Genomic DNA, 26,779 nt, shown 5'->3' with positions numbered 1-26,779 from the left:
ATGCCAGGCTTTCCTACCTAATGGCTTCCTCGTCAATTTGGTTCACGTACAACTTCATGGGTGGCTTCCTGCACCCAGGCATGGCTAGGGAGCTAATGGGCCATCAGGACTCTGGGCTCATTAACAGCCAGCAGCGGCGGCATCCTGTCCCTCCCTCTCCACCAGCTGGGGCAGTGAGGAGAGCCGGTGAGCCCCCGTGACTGAGCCCCTTCAGCTCTCTCCGAAGTCTCATTAATCTCTGGGGACAATGCTGCATCCTCCCAGCTCCTTGGCAATGAGCCTCCTGAGCTGAATACTTAACAAGTACATCACAAGCAAGAGAAAACACTGTCTGATTACCCCCGGCTCACTGTCGTTAGCGTATGCTGTAGCTGTGTGGGATGGTGTCTGGCCACCTGCTTGTCATTACTTTTTCTTTGAAAGAACAAATGAGGCTGGAAATGAAACATGATTCCAGACTAAACTCATTCTCTTTTTTGCATGTTTCAGACAATCTCAAAGGTACCCTTCTATTCAGAGCCCACTGAGCAGTTACATTTGCCAAAACAAGAAACCTCTAATTTTGCGTGGTTTGTTTTGAGACAGGGTTTTGCTACATTGCCCAAGCAGGCCTCAAACTCCCGATCCTCCTGCCTCAGTCTCCCGAGTAGCTGGGAGCACAGGCACCACCATGCCTGGCTCCACCTACAGCTTTTAAGAATCCCACTGCTGGAGCTGGGCTGTGGCTCCATGGTGGAGTGCTTGCCTAGCATGTGTGAGGCACTGGGTTTGATTCACAGCACCACATGCACATAAATGAATAAAATAAAGGGCCACCAACAACTAAAAACACAAAAAAAAGAATTCCACTTTTGAAACAGTTGTTCGCTCCAGCAGGCAACTCCCAATTACAGTGAAAAAGATTCTCATCTGAAAAGGTATTAATATTAATATTTATTAAATAGGGAACTTGAGCATCCTCTGGGGAGCCTGGAACCAATCCCCCATGGATACCAAGAGATGACTACCGAAGTTCAAGTGAATAAGAAAGTTAATTCTGAATCCCTACAGTATTTAAAAAAAAAAAAAAAAATTTCATCAGCCGGGCACAGTGGCGCACGCCTGTAATCCCAGCAGCTTGCTCAAGAGGTTGAGGCAGGAAAATCACGAGTTCAAAGCCATCCTCAACAAAAGTGAGGCACTAAGCAACTCAGTGAGACCTGTCTCTAAATAAAATACAAAATAGGGCTGGGGATGTGGCTCACGGTCGAGAGTCCCTGAGCTCAATCCCTGGTAACCCCCTAAGAAACAAACAAACAAAAATAACAATAACATTTAATAATAAATTTCACTTGCTCCCAAGAAATAGTACATTCTGCTCAGAATGACCACAACCTCAGAGGGCTCAGCCATACCTGTGTTTGTTTGATGCTGTGCTTGGGAGACAAGCTCCCTGTGCTGTTCAGGCTGCTGACGCTGCCATGGGAGGGTGTGGAGCGAAGGCTATCTTTGGGTGGGGGGCTGGCTGGCAGGACAGGTACGGCACCGGGGAACACCGTCTTCTTTCTCTTGGACGGTGGGATGAGTGACGGAGGCAAGACAGAGGGCACTGGCTCTTTCTCAAGGGCCCGGTATACTAGGTGCATGGCCTGTGGGCACAAACAAGAACCAGTGAGACAATGGGGAAGGATGGAGGCTACAGAGGACAGGAGAAGGGCCACCCTTCCAGGGGCTGTAGGGATGTAGCAGACAGTCTGTGAGGATGCTTTCCAGCTGACCAGAGTTTTTAAAAAAAGTCAATCTTTTCTGATGAGTTACCTTCCCATACATAAGTTCACAGAACATCTGTCTAATTGCACAAGACTGAAATGAGCACAAAGCGAATCCAGTCAGGCCAGACTCTATGTACAGCAGTTCCCCCTTATCTATAGTTTTATATTCTGAGGGTTCAGTTACCTGTGATCCAAAAACATTACATGGAAAATTCCAGAAAAAAAGAGGCCATATTCATGCAACTTTTATAACAATATATTGTTGTAATTTATTGTTATTAATCTTACTATGCCTAATTTACAAACTGAACTTTTTCATATTTAGAAAAAAACATGGTGCATATCCAGTTCAGAAGTACCTGCAGTTTAGGTAAGGGGGACTACTGCAGGTCCCTTTACCACTCAGGCAGGTGTATGGGATTAGAAAGGGAATGGCTGAAGTTTATCATTTTCTTGGACCATGATTTAAATTTAACTGAAAGTGTGAAATTTTAAAGGTTTTATACACACAGAAAGTAAAAATAATCATGCTTCGATTCAGATGCATACTGTAAAACCACATTTTAAAAATATCTAAAATCTCTAGGACAACAGATGCATATTGGGCACATAGGTTGCACATTCCTAATAAAAAATCAGAAACTCTAAATGCTCCAAAATCTGAAGTTTTCTGTGCACTGACAAGATGCCACAGGTAGAAAACTCCACACTTGACCTCATATGGTAAGTAATGGTAAAAATATAGGAGAAAGAGATCTCCAGGCTATGTATAAGGTACATATGAAACAGATGAAATCTGCATTTGGACCCAGACCCCATCCCCAAGATATCTCATTATGTATATGCAAAAATTCCAAAATCTGAAACAAACAAACAAACAAAAAATTTAAACACATCTGGTCCCAAACACGTGGGATAAGGAATCCTCAACCTGTATTGTATTTCAGTTTTTCTACTACTTAGGAACTCCCAGATAATCCACAGTGTTGTTTTGTTTTGTTTTTGGTTTCGTAGGACTTAATTACTATCTATTAAAGCATCATCCTTAACTACAAGGAACTACTTTTTGAGATTTAATGAAATGAGATAAGTGAATAAATCCCATGATTACAGAAAAAGGCCAAAGATGTGAAGGAAGGAGGTAGAGGAAAAGGAAGAGGAAGAAGAGGAGAAAGAGGAGGAGGAGGAGGAAGAGGGAGAGGGGAAGAGAGGAGGAGAGAGGAGGAGGAGAGAGAAGGAGAAGAGGAGGGGGGGAGGAGGGGAGGAGGAGGAGGAGGAGGAGGAGGAGGAGGAGGAGGAGGAGGAGGAGGAGGAGGAGGAGGGTGGTGGCAGTGGCTATGGTTCCATGTGTTTCTCCAAAGCTCATGTTGCAACTTTACCTCCAGTAAAACAGTAATAAACTAGACAAGCTAAATAAGACATACATGGGAGGGAGGAGAAACATAAAACAAACATGGTAAACTAGTAACACTGGAGAATGGGGGTGAAGACAAGGAAGTTTCTCCGTATTACTGCAACTTTTCTATGTATCAGGAATTATGGCAAAATAAACACTTTTTTTTTTTTTTAATTAAAGAAAATCAAATCCAGAAACCCCCACGTGAGCTGCACATGTTCTTCCTCAGCAGTGTGGGAAAGGGACACAGCAGGGGCCTACCACAGCAAACTCATCTCGGTCCAGCTGTCCATCCTTGTCAATGTCACTGAGATCCCACACCTGCAGGAGACAGATCAGTGAAGGTTACATGGAGATAAAGGTCCTGGGTGACAGCAAGCCCTGCCCACCCGAACTCAGATTCTGAATCCACAGAGCTCACGGGTGAGGACGAGGCCATCAATGTATCCAAGACCCAGTCTGTGGCTCTGAAAAGCCATCACCGGATGAGGCACTACTCATTCCCAGATCCTTTCTGCACCGTGTTCATTTTGTTGACAAGCCTCATGATGCAGTCATGTCCAAGGCTAGACTATTTCATTTTTTGATACTGGGGATTGAACCCAGGAGTGCTTAACCATTAAGCCACATCCCCAGCCCTTTTTATTTTGGGACAGGGACTCACTAAGTTGCTGAGACTGGCCTTGAACTTGTGATCTTCCCACCTCAGCCTCCCAAGTGGTTGGGATTGTAGGTGTGCGCTACCATGTCCAGCTAAAGTTATACAAATCTGATTTTTTTTTAAAATATTTATTTTTTAGTTATAGGTGGACACAATGTCTTTATTTTATATGGTGCTGAGGATTGAACCCAGTGCTTCACGCATGCTAGAGGCGTGCTCTACCTCTGAGCCACAACCCCAGCCCTGATTTTTTTTTTTTTTTTTTTTGACTGATTTACAAAGAAACCTTAGATGGAAAAGATGTCTCTGACACTCTATGGCCCTAAACACAAGCCCTGCACACTCCCACCAACCCAGCCCCCTCCCACCGAGTGCATGGCTGGGCAGGCTGTGGGCACTAGATTAGTGTAGCTATGGGGTCTCGTTTCCTCTCCTCAAGGCTAAATGGTGAGACAGAAGCTAAGGAGAGTGCCAAGCCACTTCGCCCCTGAAGACAGTGGACAGGCCTGGGTTCCAGAATGTGTCTAAGGCTACAATTAAGGTGTTGCCTTTCTGGGCCAAGTCAGCCCTCCAGGACCTGTACACATGCCTAACCCAGGCAGCAATGGGCCTGAAGCAAAGTGGACTCCCAGGGTCCACCCATGTTGCTTCATGGGTCAGCATACCCCTCACCTTTGCTCAGTCATGGGGACTTCAGTCCACAGAAGGCTCTCAATCCACTCCTCCTCTCCACTTCTACTGCTGCACACTCGGCACAGGTCTCTCCAATTCCATGGAGGCCGAGCCTCCAGTCTTAAACAGAACATACACCCGGCCCTGCCTGCTAATAACATCCATCCTTGCTCCTCCTCCCACAGTCGTCTCTCTCAACCTAGCTGCTGTCCGTCTCTGACCAACCCCATCTTGACCTCTGGGGACTGGGTTGTACAGCCAGGACTTGAGTAGGCCTCGCTGGCTCCACAATTCTCCCCTTAGACCAGGGATTCCCCACACTGGCACTACTGACTTTTGCAGCTGGGTCATTCTCTGAGGAGGGGACAGTCTTGTGCACTACTGGGCAGCATCCTTGGCTTCTATCCCCACAAGACCAAAAGCACTGGACTCAGGTGTAACAACCAGAAAGTCTCCAAAGCTTGCCTAATGTCCATAAGGGAAGAACTGCCCAGTGAGAACCCTATCCCTTGCCAGTATGTCATGCGGCCTCCGGCCTCTGTGCCTTCACCCAAGCTATCATGTGTCCTGACTGTTTGACTCCTTGTCTGCCTGAGTCCCCTTGCCCCGAGGGGCTATCTTAGGGCACCTCTTTGCAGAGACCTCTCCCCTGCCCCCTGCTCAGCAAGTCAGGCCTCCCCTCCACCACTCCCCTCAGGGAGCCCTGCTGCAGCAGGCACAGTGCAGGGCCACTGGAGAGGGCAGGCCTCTGGGACATACTTCTCACTCTGCCCTACCCTGCCCACTACAGTACTTCATCCCCTCTTCACACCTTGCTGCTGTGTGACTGGGGGCGATTATCAATCACCCTGAAGGTCAGTTTCCTTATCTGGAAAATGAGGCACCACCATCCATAACAGGGCAGCTGCAAGTGTTCAATGAGTTCCTCCACAGAGCACCAGCTCAGGGCCCGCGCGTCCTAAGCCCTCAGTGGTTAGGATCTTTTATTTTTATTATTATTATTTTTTAATAATTTAACCTTTCTTTTGTGGATTTATTTGGCCTCCTTGGCTCTCATTTCATTCCCACCTTCCCAGTGGTCAGTACAAGGTTTGGCCCAGAGCAAGCTCTGAAAAATGCTCATTAAATGAAGCGATGCATGTGGATACCTGAATGAGCAAGTGCAGGAATGCAAGCGTGCAGACATAGATGCACAAGTGCATGGTCACTCGAACGCCTGGGCATACAGAGCACGCATACAGACACAGAGATGAACACATATTCCACAGGAGAATGCACGCGCAGGTGCACGGGTGAACTCGAGCACACAGGGGGAATACAGACGGCTGCATCAGGCCCAGATGGCATGGGGACAGGCACAAAGCAGGGACGATGACATGGGGATGGGCACAAAGCAGGGACGATGCAGTAGTTGGAATTAACATTCCATAGTTGGGCATTCTGCAAGGACTGCCAGATAAAGGCACACACCACGTCAGAACAGGCCACTACACCAAGGCCCTGCACATCCACACCATGGCCAATGTGAGGATGAAGGGCTCCCTTCATCCTCTCCTCCCCTGGCTGTCCTACTTCAAAATAAAGTATCAACAAAGGTTCTACCCAAGCCGGGCTGGTGCCTACAAACCTGCTTTGCAGACTGTATGTGTTTTTAGGTAATTCGGAGGAGCCGTTCCCCACAGCTCTGCTGAAGGTCAGGAGCGAGACCCAGAGGAGGCACACCTAGGATGGGCTGGCGCAGCAGGACCTACCTGGGCCTCTCTACCCTGGGTCTGAACCTCCCCCACCCCACTGCAGAGATCCCATTCAGAGAGACGACAACACTAACAGTGATCTTTTCTGAGTCCAGAGAACCAAGTTTTGTGCACAGAGAAAACCCACAGGTTACAACTCTAATCTTGTTAGAGGGAAACCATCCTGGAATAGGAAACCATATCCCCCCCAAAATGTGTATTAAATAGGACCAAAAATGAGCCTTTTTTAAAAAATATCTTTTATTTTTATTTATTTTTTTAATGTGGTTCTGAGGTTCAAACCCAGGGATTCATGCGTGCAAGGCAAGCACTCTACCACTGAGCTACAACCCTAGTCCAAAAGTGAGCCTTTTTTTAAAAAAAAGGAAGGTCTAAAATTTTTCCTAAATTTGCAAGAGTTGAAAGTACCTTTACCTTGGGCTGGAGCTATAGTACTTGCCTAGCATGTGTGAGCACTGGGTTCGATCCTCAGCACCACATAAAAATAAAGGTATTGTGTCTATCTATTATAAAAAATATTAAAAAAGAAAGAAAGTACATTAACCTTAAGCTTGACAGGTAAAAAAAAAGTAATTAAAAATAGAAAAGATGGGGGCTGGGGATATAGCTCAGCTGGTAGAGTGCTTGCATCACATGTACAAGGCCCTGGGTTCAAGCCCCAGCACCACAAAAAAAAAAAGGTGAACATGCCCACACAGCACAATGGAAAGGGGGCAGCACTGGGCAGAGGCCCAGCTCTATGCCTGCCCTGTAGGCAGCAATTTCACTTCTAAGCCTGCCTCCCCATCCATGAAATGGGAGGATTCCATCATCTTCCTCATGAGCTAGGTGCACCTGTGACAGGCCCTGAGCCAGCCCAAGTGTGGTTCTCCATCCACAGTCAGCTCCCAATGGTACACAGAAGAGCTGCAAGTACCCAAGCGAGGGAGAATGGTGACAACCAAGACAGCAGCAGTGAAGAATGTGGAAAACCAACCCGTGTCCACTTACCCTGCCCAGGACATCAAGAGGTAGCTTTGAGTTCATGAGGACTGGCTTGACCTTGTCTCCAGACAGCAAACCATTGATGGGTAACAGGCTTTCAAAAATGCCATCAAACTTCGCCTTTTCCTCCACCTGGTTGGAAAGAAATAAACCACGAGAGTCCATGAAGGTGCCTGTGTATCCCAATCCAACTCTGACCCAAGGCCGAACGAAAATGGTCATGGACCCACCATGGCCCTTAGCTAACGGTGCTCTAGGATCTTAGTGCACACTGGGCCCCTCGGGGGTCCAAAGTGAATTCAGGCCTTAATAGAAACAGCTCTCTGGCAACCTGGGGCCCAGGGGCAATGTAAACAGGACAGAGCAGCTGGCCAGGATCTTGCTCTGCCCCAGGGGCTGCCTGAGCACACATGAGGGCGCCTACACATGGGGTGGTGCCTTTGCAGGGAGAAAAAGACGAGCCTCCCACCCACCTGTAAGGAGCCCCCACGCCAGAAAGGACAAAAACAAACAGATTTTAGTTTCTGAGCAAATAATGATCAACTTCAACTGTAAACACAGGAGTTCTCTCTAACAGTCAAGCATCGGGCTGGGGATGCAGCTTCATGGTCGGGTTCTTCTTGCCTAGCACGTGGGGAGCTGTGGGTTCCATCCCCAGCACCCCGAGAAAAATAAAAGTTAAAATGCAGGCAGCACAGAAGGGACTGCTGGCAAGAAGGGTCTGAACACTGAACTCCAGTCTCCTCTCTTGAGGGAAATAAAGGCCCCATGAAGTGGAACAAGGGAAAGCAGCCTGCTCCCCTCTCATTCTGACCACATGCAGGAGCTACAGGGCCACCAAGAACCCACCCTTAACAAGTGTCCACCGACACACTACAGTGACATTCTGAGACAATATGACATGGGCAAACCCTGAGGACATGATCCTGAGTTAAAGAAGCCAGTCATAGGACCAACGCTGTCTTATTCCTCTCACTGGAGGTACAGACTAGTGAAATTCACAGAAAGCAGAAGGGTGGTTACAAGGCACTGGATGGAAGAGGGCACTGGTGTCTGACAGGTGCAAAGCTTCACTTGGGGAAGATGAGACGGTGCAGGAGATGGACAGTGGGGATGGCCGCACAGCAACATGAAAGCATCTTCACTGCTGTACTTTTACAGGTGTGTAGGTTTTATGCCATCTGACATTAAATTTATGCTGTATTATACAATTAAAAAAAAAATTTTTAGGGGTGGGGATATGGTTCAATGGTAGAACACTTGACTTGCACGTACAAGGCCCTAGGTTCAATCCCCAGCACTGCAAGAAATAATAAACTGAAAAATAAATCTTTTAAAGAAAAAAAGCACCATCGATAATAGAAGAAAGTGTACACACAGACACGGCGCACACTAGCAGCTGCACTTGGAGAGCCAGCGCTCCGTGCCCGTCCCCAGTGTCTGGATTCTCTCAGCCATCACACTTGCTGGCTCAGGGGCTCAGGAAGCCCAGGAATGCTCACGTTGGGAACAAATACTTGACCCTTAGATCCATTTGCTCACTGCACCTTGAATGGAATGTACACTCTTTACAACAGTCCACCTGGTCACAGCGCCTGGTCCCTCCCACCCTGGCTCCTCTGTCAGGCCTCCAGGACCCTACAGCTGCCAGCTCTTGCACAGAAGCCTGAACATAACCCATGAGGGAGCAGAGCTGCAACGTTTCAAAGAATGAGATCTCTCGGGCGCTGTGTCTTGTGTCAAAGCAGCTCACTTTCAAAGCCTGGACTCCCCAGAGAGGAAAACCCACCAGAAGCGCTACCACCGCGGGCCAAGTGCTTACTAGATTACAGAGGAAGACACTTCAGATTCCTTGGACACACGAACCTCTTCCTACCCTGTCCCTGCCCTGATCCCAACCGATTCCATTATCTTTCCAAGAAGGGAATAAACTGATCATGTACAAATGGGACTAAAATGCTTGGGGCACAGGGGAGGTTTATCTTTAATTTACTGCAAGAAGAAGGTGAGAAAATTTGGGACTGGGGGTGGTGCTCAGTGGTAGGACACTGGCCTAGCATGTGTGAGACCCTGGATTCCATCCCCAGCACCACAAAAGAAAAAAAAAAAAAGTCAAAAGTCAAACTCAAGGAGGAGCGGAGGGGGAAGCCTCACATGAGGGAGTGTGTGTCCTCACCCCGTGCTCATGTCCCTTAGGAGAAATTCTGTGCTTATTAGAAGATATGAGGAAGTGGGAGCTATGTGTGTACACATCCTGTCTTTAAAAATAATATTTTATGTGCTGAGAGAGCAGCTATCAGAAAGCAATGAGAGCCTCAAAGGGAAGAGTGGCACGGTGACAACTGGCCAAAAATAAACCAGATGCATTTGGGGTCGTAGACACAAGCAAGGTCTCAGCTTTCTCTTGTATTCATATTAACTAACACAAGAGGCAAAATCACAGAATGGGATCTAAGAATAAAGGATTGTAACTACAGACCCTTATTTTTTAATTTTATTGAGATGGGGTCTCCATATGTTGCCCAGACTGGCCTTGAACTCCTGGGCGCAAGAGACCCTCCTGCCTCATCCTCCCAAGCAGCTGGGAATACAGGCGCACCACCATGCCCAGCCGTCACTAATGGCTCTTTTTTTTTTTTTTTTTAAAGAGAGAATGAGTGAGAGAGAGAGAATTTTTTAATATTTATATTTTAGTTTTCGGCGGACGCAACATCTTTGTATGTGGTGCTGAGGATCCAACCCAGGCCGCACGCATGCCAGGCGAGCGCGTTACCGCTTGAGCCACATCCCCAGCCCTCACTAACAGCTCTTACAAGCTCAACTTCTGAAACTCAGCTGTTTACCCCGGTAGACAACTCCCAATGACAGTGAAAAAGATTTTCATTTGAAAAGGTATTTCACCCACATCCTGTGGCCACTCGAACTAAGAACAGGTGACACACTGGTCCTACTAAATGGTTTGAACAACACCACGAATGGCTAGAGCAACTCCATGCCAAGGACAGCCAAGGAGCCACTCCTGTTCACTTACCCTCACAGCCCAGGGGGCCTCTGCAGAAGGCGGCGTGACCATCAGAGGGCTGCTGGTGTCGTGCTGAGGACAAACAGAAACATTCCCTTGTGGCTAGCACAGAATTAAATTTCAGCAGGAAGAGGGGACTGAAAGGGATCCGTATTTCAAAGAGCTTTCAAAACAGAGGAAGACCTCAAAAAGTCAGGCACAGAATGACCCCATGACCCAGCAGCCCCACTTCTAGGTGGAGATCCAAAAGGAGTGAAAACAGGTGTTCAAACAAATCTTTGTCGGTAAATGTTCACAGCAGCGTCATTCACAACAGCCAAAAGGTGGCAACACCCAAATGTCCACCAATGGACAGAAGAAGAAACAAAATGTGGTCCATCCACACAACAGAATAGTATTCAGCCACAGGAAACAGTGGAACGCTGACCTGCATAGACGGACCTGTGCTGCGTGAAAGAAGCCAGACACAAAAGGCCACACGCTGTGTGGCTCTATTTATAGAAATGACCAGAGCAGGCGAATCCAGAGAGAGACACCAGAGGATGGCTGCCAGGGGCTGGGGGGAAGGGGAGCGGGGAATGAGTGCTAATGGGTCTCCTTTTGGGATGGTAGAAATGCTCTGGAACTAGACAAAGGTGATGGCTGGATGACACTGTGAATGTTCTATATATCATAGAACTGGGTACTTTAAGATAGTGAATTTTATATTATGTGAATTTCATGCAATAGGAAAAGGAAAGTGCGAGGAAGCGGGAGCTATGTGTGTACACACGTGCGTAGGTGGCACTGGACACAATGAATGAGAAGGTTTTTGACACTCACGAATTTAGGCGGCGGCATGCTCAGACTCAGATTGCTCAAGGTGACTTCATGGCCACTCTGTGCACAGGCCACCAGTCTCAGTGCAACATAGAAACCCTGCGAACCCAAAAAAGGGGAGGCATCAACACCACAAGGCCAGGGATGGCAGGGAACAGCTGTCTCCACCAACAGGTTTCAGGGAAAGAGGGATTTGACTTCCATAATAAACACTGTGCCAAAGCTGAAAGGACTCACCTGGGGACCCACGGAATGCGTATGCTAACACTGGCCCATACCCACGTGTCCAGAACACCATGAAATTTCAAATAAACATTTTTTTTTTTTTTTTAAAAAAGAGCTCCTAGCGTTTAGGTATTGCTATATCATATGAAGCAACCAGTTAAAATGCTTAAGACAGCAAATGAGGGATCAAATATGTGTATGCTGCTGGGACACGCTCAGGGGAAATGCTTGCCCAGGACGTGCAAGGCCCTGAGTTCCACCCCCAGCACCACAAAAATAAATAAGTAAAGAAATATTAATATTAAAACGAACAGTTGGAAGTAGACCCAGTTGCTTAGGAGTTTATATTCACAATTCACCATGTCCCCTTGGCCCTACTGAATGAGCATCTCGCACTTACCCCCAGAGACCCGACGTGAACTTCGCCTCACACACCGGGACAGAGACCTGAACTAGGTCATCAGCCCTCCCCACTCACCACCTCACCCAGAACCAGCCACACCACTGGCTTAGTGGCCTTTCTGGGCATTACCTACTTCTTTTTTGTTTTTTGTTTTAAATGGGTCAACTGGTCTAAGAACATGGTCTGTTTTAAAGCTATGAACACAGTGACTATTCTAAAGGTGTCTTCAAAGAGGCAACAGATCTACCTTTCTCAGGCTGATGTCCCCAGAAGCCCTTGTATAATGCACAGTGCCACAGAGGGGTGATGAGAAAGGGGGACAGAAGTAAACTTAAAGGAATTGCCTTAGGGAAGGGGACAGGTTCCTTTTGCACAAGAATTCTCAGCACCTATAACATGCAGAGAGGTATTCGTCTAGTGATGGTCGAGTGTCTTCTAGATGGGCTGGAGCATGGGCCCTGGAACCCAACAACAATGGACCTTCAAATACAATTTGTAGAAAGGGCAACTAACTTAACTTACATCTAAAACCACTTCAAATTACATTCAAGTACAATAATGAAAAATCCCATTTGTATGTGTTCAATCCCCAGCACCACAAAAAAGGAGAAGGGGAAAAAAAAAAGGATTTTTCCATTTATAAAACATTCATGAAATGATGAAATCACTGTGATGAAGAATAGCCCAGTGCTTGCCAGAGGTTACAGTGTGACGGCCAAGGGGGCAGCACTAGGAAGTCTTTGGGGTGCCAGAACTGTCCTGTATCCTGATGTGGTGTTGGTGGTGGTGGTTACACAAAACTGTGTGTGAGATAAGACTTCTCAGAACTACAAACCACAACCAAAGCAAGACCGCTGAGGAACTCCACTGACGATCTTCAGTTGCCTGGCTTTCACTGCCATGCCATGGTTACAGGAGACGCCATCCCTGGGGGAGAGCTGTGAAAGATACACAGGAACCCTCCAAAGTGTTTTTGTAACTTTTACAAAAATCTAAAGTTATTTCAAAATAAAAAGTCTTTTTAAAAAAAAAAAAAAGAATATTTTTTATTTTAGGTGGACACAACATCTTTATTTTATTTTTTTATGTGGTGCTAAGGATCAAACCCAGTGCCTTCTAGCACTCTACCACTGAACCACAACTCCGGCCCAATAAAAGGTCTTTTTTTTTTTTTTTTTTAATATTTTTTAGTTGTTGATATACCTTTATTCTTTATTTACTTATATATGGTGCTGAGGATAAAACCCAGTGCCTCATACATGCTAGGCAAGTGCTTTGCCACCGAGCCACAACCCCAGCCCCAAGAGTCTTAAAAATATTTTAATCACTGATAAGGTCACAAAACATTAAAAGATATCTGACCAAGAGAGATGGCACCAAGTATTTAGAAGACCTTCCTTTCTTTTTTTCAGTTTTTTTTTGTAGTTGTAGATGGACACACTGTCTTTATTTTTATTTATTTTTATGTGGTGCTGAGGATCAAACCCAGGGCCTCACACATGCTAGGCAAGCACTCTGCCACTGAGCCCAGCCTTAGAAGACCTTCCTTTCAAAGGGAAAACTTCCCACTTTAACTTTGCTAGCTGTGCTTGGGTCTAACAACCCTTGACAGTGCAGAAGTGTCCATGGAAGGAAGGTCGGAGGTCACCCAGCCTAGGGGGCACTGGCCCAGTCCCTCCCCTTGCTCTGAGTGAACGTGTATATACCTGTTTGTCCAAGAACCCTTTACCTTCTGGGTCGGCCAAGTCCCAAATCTGTGGAAATACAAAAACGTCCATGAGTGTGACTGGCTGATCATGGCATGTGTAAACAGAAACGAGAGCCACCACCACCCGTCTGCTGTAGGCCTTCCAAACCAATAGCCTTGCAAGGTGGGGGTGACCATGCCTGGCACTGCAGGAGAGGCAACCTCTGCCCATGAGCATACAGCCAGTTGGTGGCAGGGCCTGGAGAAACTGGGGTCCACTCAACCTCAGAGCCAGTAATGCTTATCACATCATTTCACCCCAACATAAACTCACAAGCTTTCAAGACCCCAAAAGTGCCCAGGTCTCTGTCTACTACCTAAGTAGAGATGGTGGCTGCTGTCTAGACATTTGGATCCAGCAGTTTCAGTGCCAGAGGCTCACACTAACCAGGCCACTGCCCAGGAGGCGGGGCCCCAGGGACAGGGATCTGGGTAAATGGCCTCTATCTATCAGGGGACCCTGAGCAGCCACAGAAATCACTATTCATCTTCACCTACCTTCCCAAGGATGATGTCTGAGAGTCCCGACTTCTTTAGAAAAAGCGCAGCCTCGCTCGCCCCAACTCTCCCTGTGTACGCTGGATCCACCTGAAGTGGGAGACCAAGAGTGAAGGTGACTCTGTAGCAAATGGGCAACAAGTAAGCAGCAAGTCACCACAACAATTCAGAGAACAGAAAAGGACAAAAAGGCCCGTCAGTGGGGCATCAATTTGGGATTGTGCTTCAGTTCTATCACTCTCTGATTCACCAAAAAGACATTAGTTGACTGGGGTGTGGCTCAGTGGAAGAGCGTGTGCTCAGCATGAGCAGAGCCCTGGGTTCCACCCTGGCACCAGTCAACCAATCAATAAAGAGACATCGGCTAAACTTACCTGCTTATAATAAGATTCATATAATGGATTTCCAGTGGGAATCTGTAAACAAAACCACAGATATTGGTCAAAAGTGGACACACTGGAACAAAAATTGTCACCCCTCACCTCCACCTCAGTTTTCTTTCTTTCTTTTCTTTTTTCTTTCTTTTTGGAGATGAGGTCTTACTGTATTGTTCAGGCTGGCCTAGAACAACTGGACTCAAGTGTGTACCATTAAGTTTACTCTCAACCTTGATAGCAATTACGTCATTACCAAAATACATTGTTGTCTGGCTCCAAAAGCAGAACAGGAATTTCTGCACGTGATCATGACTTACCAGGCATGCAGGTTGCCAACTGGTTTTCCCTGCCTTGGGTCTTGTCCTAACCTATCCTGTCCGTCCTCTACCAGCTACCTGAGTGACAGCATAGAAAAACACACTGATAAGCACCCACAAGAAGAGAGCTGGTCAGTGATCCCTCGCACTACAGCAGGCAGGAAACTCAAAGTACTCAGCTTGGCACTGAAGGCAGTCCACACTCCAGCCCCCCAGGTTCCTGAGACTGCTGTTCAGAGAAGTAACCGCCTCACTGAGGGTCATCCGGCTAAGCAAGGCCATGTACAGCATGCCTGGATCCATCCTGGCCAGTGGCCAAGTCCACACAGCTCCCAAGTCCACCACCTCTCAGCTGACCTCAACAGGCCATCCCTCAATGGGGAGAAGGCGACATCTGAGGAAGAGTGCCTGCTAGGGAATTAGGAGTCACTAAAATGTTGGCTGCGAAAGGCTCCCAAGTATTGGTGTGAGTTACTGAGCACTGTGGGTTGAATGTGTCCCCAGAGTTCATGTGCTAGAAACTTCTTCCTCAGTGTACAGGTAGAAGGAGCATTGTCTGCGAAGTGGGATCACAGTATTTCTCAAAACTTCCTAAAGAAGGGCTGGGTTGGGCTCAGTGGCAGAGCGCTCGCCTAGCATGTGTGAGGCACTGGGTTTGGTCCTCAGCACCACATTAAAAAAAAAAAAAAAAAAAGAAATCAAGATATTGTGTCTATCTACAACTGAAAAATAAATATTAAAAAAAAAACTTCCTGAACGCTATTATCCAATTTCTATAAAGAAGAAAACCAGGGGAGGAGGGTTGCTTCCAGTGATGATTACTGGCTTTGAACTAATACGCACCCGTCACTTGCAATTGTGATGCTGAAAAAGGTCATTTCGGGTTAAAAATAATGCCCAGAATACAGTCAGCTCCTCTGGGGGACGCCAACACCTGTGAGCAGACAAAGAAGTGAAAGTACAGGCTGGGAGCAGTGGCACCCACCTATAATCCCAGCAGCCCAGAGGCTGAGGCAGGAGGAGTGCAAGTCTGAGGCCAGCTTGGACAACTTAGTGAGACCCTGTCTCAAAATAAAAAATAGACAGCTGGGGATGTAGCTCAGTGATAGGGAGCCCCTGGGCTCAATCCCTGGCGGGGGGTGGGGGGTGGGGGAGGGGGGACGCAGAGGAGGAGTGGGGAGGGAGGGGAGGAGGGGGGAGGGGGAGGAGGAGGAGGAGGAGGAGGAGGAGGAGGAGGAGGAGGAGGGGGAGGAAGAGGAAGAGGAAGAGGAGAAAGAAAATGCAGAGAAAAATACCGAGAATGAAAATAGGAGGAAAAGAGCATGAAGATCTGCAAATAGAGAGGAAAGTCAAAGCGAAAAGCAGGGCTGGGGTAGCACTTCCTAGCATGCAGGAGGCCCTGGGTTCCATCTCTAACACCTTCAAAAAAGGAAAAGGGAAAATCCTGAAAAAGCAGAAAAAAAACTAAAACAATATGGAAAAGCCAGAGGCCAAGGAGCAAACACTTAAGCAAAGACAAAGCAAAGATAAAGTGGCACATGCCTTAGTTCCAGCTACTCAGAAAAGTGGCCCCCTGACTAGTTCCCTCCCTCAAAGCCCAAAAGCCTTGTCTGACACTGTCCCTAGGAAGTGGTGCAGAAAGGACCAAGGGTGACTGTTACCCCTAGCTTCTCAGGACCTTATTAAAAAAAAACAGTGTCCAGTCATTGCATTCTGTGTGGCCTCCTGAGTTTAAAACTCTGGCACGCTTCCAGAACATATCTCCTCAGAGCAGTAAAACCAGGAGAAAGGAGACGACAGTCAGTTATAATGTCAGAAAAAATGATGGTGGCCAGGTGCAGATGGCCTATCACCTACCACTGACTCACAGACCCCAGAGGTCTTCATCTTAGAGGACAAAGTTGCCCTTCCCACCAGCAATGAGAGTCATTAATCTAAAATACATTTCCAGGGTTGAGGGTTTTTGTTTTTTGTTTTTAAAGATTCCGTGGTAAGCAAGAAAGAGGTTTCCAAGTTAATTGATTCCGGGGCGGGGGGAGTTACGGCATTTGGAGCAAACAAGATTTTAACATCTGTCTTAAATTTCCCAAATGCTTAAGTGTGACAAGATTCATGATCAAGAGAAAAAACCCTGAGGAGTCTGGAAAAGCCACTGGAGCACAGGATCCCAACCTCTGACAGCTGACCATCCACACTAAGGCTTGTCCAAACTGCTCTAGCATTCAGTCTTCAGATTGGCTGGTGTTAGTCCCCAGATATCCACATCTGATGAAAAAACCAAGAAAGATGGCTCGACCAGATGGGCATCTGTTTGGGTGACCTGAGACAGTAACAGCAGCTGGAGGTTTTCATTTAATTCACATATTTTAGGTATACAAAAGCAGAAGAGGGAAGAGAAGGGGAAATACCAGACGCGAAAGGTCACTTCCTCTCACCCATACCCCTTCTTCCTGAGGACAGTGGAATCACACTTGCAAGCTGCCCTAAGGTGTCACTGCTACAGAGTGTGAGCCCACTGCTCACCTCACAAACCCCCAGGCATGGGCAGTCTGCCTCACCAGCCCCTGAGCAGAGAACTAGTTCGCAGCAGCACACTGCACAGGCTGGGGCTCCCAAAAGCAAGCCTTACAGCTGGTGGGAAAGGGCCCCATTAGCTGTCCACCCGCATCCAGCCCAGCCAGGGTCAAGCTCAAGGCAAAGGTGGAGAGGGAATGGGCCAGGGGACAAGACTTTGGGCGTAAGAGGCTGCAAGTGGCAGGGTGACGGCTTGAGGAATGAAGGAAGTATGATAGAGCCATCCCTGGGGTGAGGCTCTCCTTCACCAGCCAACTGCACAAGGAAGATGCCACCTCAGCCTCTGCAGTGCCTGAATTATTGATGAGGTGCCATGTAGCTCTCAGCTCAGCCTTTCAGATGCCCTTCATGTCTTAAAAGACTAAGAAAGAAAACACAAAGTTCCTACAGCCTCTCATTTATCCTGCAACCTAGGAACATTTCACAAGCAGTAAGGCAGAGAAGGGACACATCAAACAATTTCACATCCTTCTGTTCGGAAGGCTTTACAATGCCACAATTTGCATGAGTGACTTTAACTTGGGAGAAAACCGGCCTGAGATGGAACCCAGCAGTACCATGGTGGAAGGAAAACCTCAGAGGACTGCGTTCTAGCAACTCCTAATCCCACATGGCTTGGCACACCTAGCCAAGGGCAGAACTTCTCCCCAGTCTTTATGCCTGGTTATCTCCTGCCAAATTCCCCGCTGCCTGGAAAGTAGAGATGGTTCCCAACTCATAATGGCTCCACTTATGATTCTCCAATTTACCACGGTGCAAAAGCAATAGGCATGCAATAGAAACCATACTTCAAATATGGATTTTTTTCTCCCAGCTTCCCAAGTACACAGGACTATAGGTGCTACTATCAGACCTAACTCTCTAAAATAACTTTGGTGTGTGTGAGCTGGTATTGGGGGGGCGTGGGGGGGTGTTTTGTGTGTGTGTGTGTGTGTGTGGTACTAGGAATTGAACCCAGAGGTGCTTACCACTGAGCTACATCCCCAATCCTTTTTATTTTTTATTTGGAGAAAGGATCCCACTAAATTGCCCAGGCTGGCTTTGACCTTACAATCCTCCTGCCTCAGCCTATGGAATCACTGGGATTATAGGGCTGCACCACCACACCTGGCTTATGACATTTTTGAAGTAAATTAATTTCATTTTAAAACTTCTACAAAAGTAACTGTAATCCCTTGTCCTGATAAATGGTGGTTCACGTTTGCTGAATGTTCACTGTTTTATATCCAGTACTTTGTTTAATTCTCCCAATAATTTGGGGCAGGCATTACTGCTAGCCCCAAATTACAAATGGGAAAATGGAAGTTCCCCTGCCTTGGGTCAAACAGGCAAGGAATGACAAAGGTGGAAGAGCACCCAGGCTGTGTGGCGCTGAAGTCGGACCCTAACTTCCTCCACACTTTGCAAAGACAGCCCAGGCTTGATGGAGCTGGGTGTTGAACCCAGGACAGTCTCATGGGCATGCTGGCCTGCAAAAATGCACATGTGGGACGATGTGATGGTTCATTAAACGGAAGAGGTCAAAGTGCAAGACCTGACTTGTGCACACAAGTCATCTTGAAAACCAGTGTAGCCCGCCATTTCCCCAGGAAAGCTGAGACCCCTTCATAGCTGTGTTTTCCAGTGCTTCTACCAAGTTCTGCAGGAAGTGAGGCACAACACCACAAGACATCCTGATCTAAGTTGCTACTTAGAATAGCAGATGCTGATGCAAAAACACAGCCTGGACAAGTGTTCACTTAATAAGCCTTGCATTTTTTGCATTCCCCTCTGACTTCCCTGTGGGGCTTTCACAACCCTCACTGTGGCTATGCTCAGCCTTCCGGGCAAGCTGGCCTGCAGTCTGTGGGTAAGGAAACCCAGCTGAGTCACACAGCCAGCACATGGCAGAACTGGGCTTAACTCTATAATATCCAACACGGGGGAATGTCTCACCCCACCCCCTGCCCCCAGACCAAACAGTTCTCTCCAACTTCACGATCAGAAGTTTCAGAACTAGAGGTAAGAAAAACATTACCAAGGGGAAGAGAAGACCCAGGAAGTAAGAAAGAGCTTTATAGATCACAGGGGAAAAGATAGACATAAAAAAAAAAAAAAAATGTAACTGAGGATTTAGCCAAGGGTACTTTACCACTGAGCTACATCCCCAGACCTTTTATTTTTTATTTTGAGACAGGGTTTTACTAAGTTGCTGAGGGTCTCACTAAATTGCTAAGGCTGGTCTTGAACTTGTAATCCTCCTGCTTCAACTGCCATAGTCACTGGAATTACAGATATCATCCTGGGGGACATTTCAATTCAAAATAAACAAAGGGGTTGGGATCCTAACAGTAGCAGAGAGTGTGCTCAGCATGCATGAGGCCCTGAGTTCAATCCCCAGCACCAAAAGAAATGAAAATTAAAATGAACAAAAGATAAGAGAAAGGCAACTCAGACAGAAGAGATGTGCCATGTTAGGTGGAAAATGTTCCACCTCACTAGTAATTTAGGTACAGGCTGGGTATCCCTATCCAAAATGTTTGGGATGGAACATCTATAGGTACATAATGAAGTATCTTGGGTATGGGACCCAAGTTCAAACACAAAATTCACTTAATGTTTCACATGCTCCTTATATACAGACTTAAGTAACTGTACAAAATATTTTTTAGTGTATTGCACTTTGACAGCCACCTGTCACAGGAGTCGGGTGTACGATTTTACTTGTGGCATCATGCAGGCACTCAAAAAATTTCAAAATTTGGAGTGTTTCAGGTTTTGGGATTTCTGATGAGAGATGCTCAACTTGTATTACAAATAAAAACGTGGTGCCAGTTTTTGCTGTCAGTCTGGCAAAGACAGTTGTTGTGCCAGCTTGAACCTGCAGACAGGAATGTAAACCAGCTTGGTCTTTCTGAAGGGCAATGTTAGTTGAAATGTGTGCACCCTTTACAGCAGGTCAGCATGATTCCTCCCAGTCTCCAGAAAAATTTGTAAATATGGAGATTATTCCAAAATTTATATAGAGGTGGAGGAAGCAAATGGTTAAAACAATTTTGAATGAGGTAAGAGGAAAACTTGAGGGGCTGGGGATGTGGCTCAAGCGGTAGCGCGCTCGTCTGGCATGCGTGCAGCCTGGGTTCGATCCTCAGCACCACATACAAACAAAGATGTTGTGTACGCCGAAAACTAAAAAATAATATTAAAAAATTCTCTCTCTATTAAAAAAAAAAAAAAGAGGAAAACTTGAAGCACATGATGGAAACCAAAGGATAAATCTTTGTGGCAAAAGCTAGTAGCTACCTGTGTAAAACACTGAGGAGAGGGTCAGATAACAGGGAGTTGATCCCTGGAAGTAGGAGCATGGAGATCACTGGTCCCCTCTATGAAAGTAGTCCCTGAGGGGGTGGCCAGGTTGGGTAGGTTAGAAGCCAGATTGGCATGACAAGAATGGAGGCAACGGGACTTCATAAACTCCAAAGCCCTCTTGCTCCTTACACCAAAAGCCACACGTGTGTCTGCTGCTCCACGGGCCATTTCTACCACCAGCTTCAAGATGCAGCCCTCCTGCTGGTCAAGGAGCTCTGTAGGGATGCCCTCTTCCTCCTCTCCTGAGTAGAAGGCCCTTCTCATTCTTTGCAATCATATTGACTTCTTTTATTCTTCCCTATCTGTTAAGAACAATGCTGTCTTTAGTTTCTCTTTAACAACAACAACAAAAAAAATCCCTAATACAATGCTGTCTTTAGTTTCCCTTAAAAAAAAAACTATATCTACAATATGGTTTGCTAATAAAGCAAAGGGCTTAATGGGTGATATTTTGTCTATTTCTAGATTTAGCTTATAGCTGAAATATAAATGAAGATCACTGTAGTCTCACACTTAGGTACTAAAAGACCTAAAGAAGATTCAGGAATTCTCTGAAAGCCAGAGAAAATAAGTGCCTTTTTAAAATGAAAATTGAGTAAATGAAAAAAATCCCAGGGTGGGGTGGAGGGGTGGCGGAGGGGGAGATCTGACTTTATCATTTAATGTATTATATGATATGCAAATGCATTTATTTGAACTACACATGATTATATTACTACTTATTAATGGCCATCTAGCTAACACATTCTTTCTAATAATGAGTTTTTGGTTGGAATGGCTTTCTGCCAAAGCAGTAGATGACGGACCAAGTTGATGATCTAAAGTCAGAATACTCTCACTTCAATTTCAACAAAATTAAGGCAACATCAGAGTCCTCTTACTGAAAATTAACTTCTGAGTCAGAAAAGTCCATTTATAATAAGGACTGGACTATGTATGCTTGTTATTCTATATAGACTCATGTGATGCATTTTAGTAAATTATATTACTTTCCTACATCAAAAAAAATTTTTTTGAAAAAGAACAAAGCTGGTGATTGATTTCTTATGTAATAATCATGCAGGAAACACAGTCTGTATGATTTCAAATTTTAAAAAAATGCTTTGCATATTGATTGTTATTAGTTATACATGTCAAACTGATCAAATTGCATACTTCAAATATGTTCATTTTAGTGTACTTCAATTTTACCTCAATAAAGCTATGGGAGACACACACACACACACACACACACACAGAACAAATCAGGAGGAATTAGTCTACCTGAGTTAAAGATAAACAACTACTGCAGTCAAGATGTTATAATACTGCAGAGGGGCAGACACACAGAGCAAGAGAACAAAACAGAACAGAAAATCCACAAAAACATGCCCAACTGATTGTGTGTGTGGGGGTGTGGGTGTGTGTATTGGGATGGAACCCAGGGAGAACACGCTAAGCCTGTGCCCCACCACTAAGCCTGACACCCAACCTTCTTCAGCGATTTTTTTTTGAGAGAGAGAGAGAGAGAGAATTTTAATATTTATTTTTTAGTTTTCGGCGGACACAACATCTTTGTTTGTATGTGGTGCTGAGGATCAAACCCGGGCCGCACGCATGCCAGGTGAGCGCGCTACAGTTTGAGCCACATCCCCAGCCCTCTTCAGCGATTTTTGGCTAGGATGTAAAAGCCATATAGGAGGAAGGAGAGCCTTTTCTCCTCCTCCTCCTCCTCCTTTTTTATTAGAGCATTATAATTATACATAGTATTTGGCTTCCTTTTGACAAAATTATATATATGCAAGGAATTTGATTTCAATCCCCCTTTTCTCCCTTTTCTACTCTACTCATCCTCCTTTCACTTGTTTATTCACCTCTGATTGGTATTTCTCTATATACATAAAGGTGAACTTCCTTTTGATGCATTTAAACATGTATATAACATGCTTTTATTAAATTCCTTCCATATTTCTTTTCCTTTCCCTTTCTTCCTCTCCCGTGCCCTCCTACTTCTCTACCACTGCCCTTTCCTATATCTTCATGACAACCGATCCCCTCCCAGACTGCCTTCTTGCCTTCTGTCCTCTAGCTTCCACAGATGAGACACAACATGTGACTGAGGTCGGCCTTTTCAAGCATGGTGCTGGAGCAACTGGCACTCACAGACGAAAACGAGGCTCAACCTACTTCTCATACCCTATACACAAATCAACTCAAAGTGGACCATGAACTTAAACAAAAAACACAAAAATATAAAACTTTTAGGAAAAATTATAGGAGAAAATTTTTAGGATCTAGGGTTAGGCAACAAGTTCTTAGACTTGATATCAAAAGCCCAATTCATAAAAGGAAAGACTGAAATGGAACCTTGCTGAAATTTTTAAATGTTTGCTTTGCAAAAGACCTATATAAAAACATGAAAACACAAGCTACAGAATAGGAAGACATATTTGCAAAACCCATATCCAGTGAAGGACTAGCATCTAAAATATATGGAAACTCAGCCAAGTTTGGTGGCAAAGGCCAGTAATCCCAGCCTCTCAGGAGTTTGAGTTAGGAGGATCGTAAGTTTGAGGCCAGTCTTGGCAACTTAGCAAGACTCAGTCTCAAAATAAAATTCTAAAAAGGTCTGCAGATGCAGCTCAGTGGTAGAGTGCTTGCCTAGCAAGCACTAGTCTCTAGGGTCAATTTCTAGGACAGTAAAAAAAATAAGACAAAATAATATTTGAAAGTGTCAACAAAGGGCATCTCTTGTGTATCCTCCAAATTAAAGTAAATAAATAAATACAACAAAAATACATAAAGAACTCTCAAAACTCAACGAAAGTAAAAAAAAACCACAAACCAACCAATCAGAACACGGGAAAAAGGAATGAAGGGACGTTTCACCAAAGAGGACACACAGATGGCAAATGAGCATATGAAAAAATGCTCAACATCATTAACCAGCAGAGAAATTTAATTTAAAGCTACATGAGATGCTACTTCAAGCCCATCAAAGTGGCTAAAATACAAATGACAACACTAAATGCTGGTGAGGATGCAGAGAAACCAGACCACTCTTCCACTGCCAGTGGGAACACGAAAAGGTAAGCTCTGGCAAACAGCGGGGCAGTTTCTTTTAAAAACCTAAATACACAACGATACACAACCAACTCCTGTCCTGGGCACCTGCCCCTGAGAAATGACTTGTGTTCATATAACATCCCACACACAATGTTCACAACAGCTTTATCTGTCATGGTCCAATCTGGAAATGCCCTAAAGTCCTATAACAAGCATTAGTTCAACATGATTCATTCAATAAACTGTGGTCCAAGCACATCTCAGAACACTTGGCAATGATAAGGAATGAGGGCTGGGGATGTACCTCAGTGGTAGACTGTGTGTTTGGTATGCATGGTGCCCTGAGTTCCATCCCCAGCACTAGGCCAAAGAAAAAAGAACGAACTATGGATACACAACAACCCAGATGACTATGGATACACAACAACCCGGATGACAATGGATACACAACAACCCGGATAAATCTCCATAGAATGATGATGATTGAAAAAGGCCAACCCCAAGAGGCTACATGCTATGATTTTTAAAACTGCCAAAAATGCAGATATGAACAGATTTATGGTTTCCAGGGATTATGGACAGGATGGAGGAGAAGTGGGTGTGGGAAAGAGGGATCTGCATCTGACTACACTAATGACAATATTCTGGTTGCAACCCTGTCCCACAGTTATACAAAACTCACCACTGGAGTCACTGGGGTAAATGGGTCTCTGTGTTTTTGTTTTTGTTTTTTTACAACTGCATGTAAATCTACAATAATCTAAAAAAAAAAAAAGTTTGTATTGTTTCTTTTTAACAGACTTTGGAGACCTAACAACTAAATGTAAGGGGACATTTTTAGACAAACAGGAAAATGTGAATGTGGACAATAGTTGTGTGAACTGCAATAATGGCACTGTGGTTCTGTAAAGAAAAATGTCCTTAACTCTCAGAGGTGTGTGTTGAAGTGATTTCTACACTTAAAAACCCCAGGAAATAAAAAGGCTTAGCAGGGTGAGAGTTTAGTGCGGTGGGAGTCACGGGATGGTGACAGGTGCAAAGAAATTACTAAAATGCTGTTATTTATTGTAAGTAGGTGGTGGGTTCACGGGGATTCATTCAATTCTTTTCTCTACTTTAGTGTTAAATTTTTACATTTTAATTAAAGACCACTGTTTGATGTGTTTCTGTTCTGGCAAGGACCCAAAAGGTCAAGATGCTTACAGGTTAAGTGTCACAAATCATCAGGTGTGTTGGTGTACACCTGCAATCCCTGAGACTCAGGAAGCTGAGGCAAGAAAACTGCAAATTTCAGGTCAGTCTCCTCACTTTAGCAAGACCCTGTCTCAAAAAATAAAGAGTGATGGGGTGTAGCTCAGTGGTACAACACCCCTGGGTTCCATCCCCAGTACTGGGGGGAAAAAATGTATATGTGTGGGGTTAAGTGTCACAAATAATTGCCACCGACAGGGTCAAACCTTTGTCAAACAAAAAAACCAGCATTTCTGCTCCACAGTAGAGCACTTGCCTGGCACAGGAGGCCCTGGGTTCCATCCCCGGCAAACAAAACAGGAGGGCAGAAGGGCAGGTGTTCATTCAGCTCTCCCTCCTCGAGGACACAAACGCAGACAGAAAGGGTTGGAAACAGTCCAGGGCTGGGTGAGCCAATAATAAATTGCTGCGTCTCCACAGAACAGAATAGCTCATGGCAAAAAAAAAAAAAAAAAGAAAAAGAATATATATGAATGGGATATGACTGTCACACTTTGCTGAGTGAGAAAGGAGGGCAGGAACCAGCACGTTCAGTATGGGCTGGCTTCTATGCACAAGGTGCTGCAGCTCCCTAACATCTAACCCTGCAGCTGCTTTGCATCCTCCTGTGTTCCCTGAGGTTCTGCTAGCAGGAGCGGCCTCTGTGAATGGAACAGAAAAGGGAAAAAGAAGGCTGGGGTTGTAGCTCAGTGGTAGAGTGCTTGCCTTGCATGTGTGAGGCCCTGGATTTGGTCCCCAGAATCACAAACAAATAAAAATAAAGATATTGTGTCTATCAACAGCTAATTATATAATTATATATATATATATATTTTTTTCTTTTAAAGAGAAAAAGAAAAATGCAAGGAGAAGCAAGATATAAAGATTCTTGAAATCTATTTTCCAGGAACTAAACGATCGCCAAGGGGAGGGACAGCTGAAGATGGATGCAGCCGGGGCACAGGGCCTCCACCCAAACTAGACAGAACTCGGCCTGCAGAGGGGACGTGGTACAGTGATAAAGCCTGCAGTCCCCACCCCTTGATGGAACCATGGGGCAACAGAGCCACCCCTGGGAGTACAGACTCATAACCAGGTGTCACAGTGAAGGAGATTAACCCCAGAGCATAAATGAGGGCTGAAAGCCTCAAATCCAGGGCTTTCAATAGGAGACCATAGCTCTCAGCTTTCCTCCATTGGAACTGGAAATCGAGGGGGGAAACAATGGTCACTCAGGGCAGCCTCCATGCCCAGTGCATCTCTGGGACAGACCTCATGGTTCTGCCTGCATCTCTCCCCTCCTATCTTGCTTCACTAAAAGAAGCGGTCCCACACAGAGGTCAACAGTGCCACCATACAGATGCAGACTACGATCCTACCCTACCACCGGAATGCTATGCAACCTCAGGAAGGATGAGACCCCCCTCTGTGCCTCAGTTTCTGCATCAGGAAAATGACAATGAGCATTCCCACCACTGGGGACTCATCAATCACAGGCTATTATGATCCTTTTCCTTCCTTCCTTGCTCTCTTTCCACCAGTTCCAAGTGAAAATGTACCCTCGTTCCCAGAAATAACCCCTCCATCCTGGTTCCACCCAAGCCACCCACCTCCCCCTGCTCCTCACAGAAAATCCCCCAAAAGTGGTCTGCCCTGGGATTTGCCAGCTCCGGGAGGATCTCCTGGACTTGGTACTTCATTCATTCACTCACTCAACCAAGAGATGCTGAGTTCAGGCTAAGAGGAGGCCCTGGGATATAAACATGTGTGGGACAGAGCTCTGGGCTTCTGGAAGGGAAGACGGGTGGGCAAAGGGAGCCAAGATTACGCCACAGAGGGTGTGTGACACAGTGGTGACTGCAGGTTCCTCCAAAGCCTGAGGCCAAGTGTCAGGGATGAGCCAGGAGGGCTCTGGGTCAGAGAAGGCAGGCCAGGTCTACAGAAAATTCAGCAAGT

The 26,779-nt window shown here is 45.8% G+C and overlaps 1 protein-coding gene across 7 annotated transcripts in view; it reads right to left on the bottom strand.

Annotated features, from left to right (window-relative positions):
* Positions 1–26,779, bottom strand: part of Eps15l1 (epidermal growth factor receptor pathway substrate 15 like 1) — a 97,432-nt gene that overhangs the window by 57,784 nt on the left and 12,869 nt on the right. For 6 of the 7 annotated variants that reach the window (XM_027932622.2, XM_027932623.2, XM_027932624.2 and 3 more), the window contains exons 2-9: positions 14,307–14,348; positions 13,933–14,022; positions 13,394–13,441; positions 11,063–11,158; positions 10,250–10,312; positions 7,225–7,350; positions 3,409–3,468; positions 1,395–1,628 (exon numbers count right to left, since the gene is read on the bottom strand). In XM_027932622.2, coding sequence (XP_027788423.1) covers positions 1,395–1,628; positions 3,409–3,468; positions 7,225–7,350; positions 10,250–10,312; positions 11,063–11,158; positions 13,394–13,441; positions 13,933–14,022; positions 14,307–14,348 — 759 coding nt within the window. The remainder of the gene's footprint in view (positions 1–1,394; positions 1,629–3,408; positions 3,469–7,224; positions 7,351–10,249; positions 10,313–11,062; positions 11,159–13,393; positions 13,442–13,932; positions 14,023–14,306; positions 14,349–26,779) is intronic. The other variant, XM_027932626.2, reaches the window with a different exon arrangement.

This window comes from Marmota flaviventris, chromosome 1, assembly GCF_047511675.1.
Source record: "Marmota flaviventris isolate mMarFla1 chromosome 1, mMarFla1.hap1, whole genome shotgun sequence".
Classification (NCBI taxonomy): Eukaryota; Metazoa; Chordata; class Mammalia; order Rodentia; family Sciuridae; genus Marmota; species Marmota flaviventris.
Note: the sequence above shows the minus strand (reverse complement) of the source record. Positions and strands in the feature narration are given on the sequence as shown.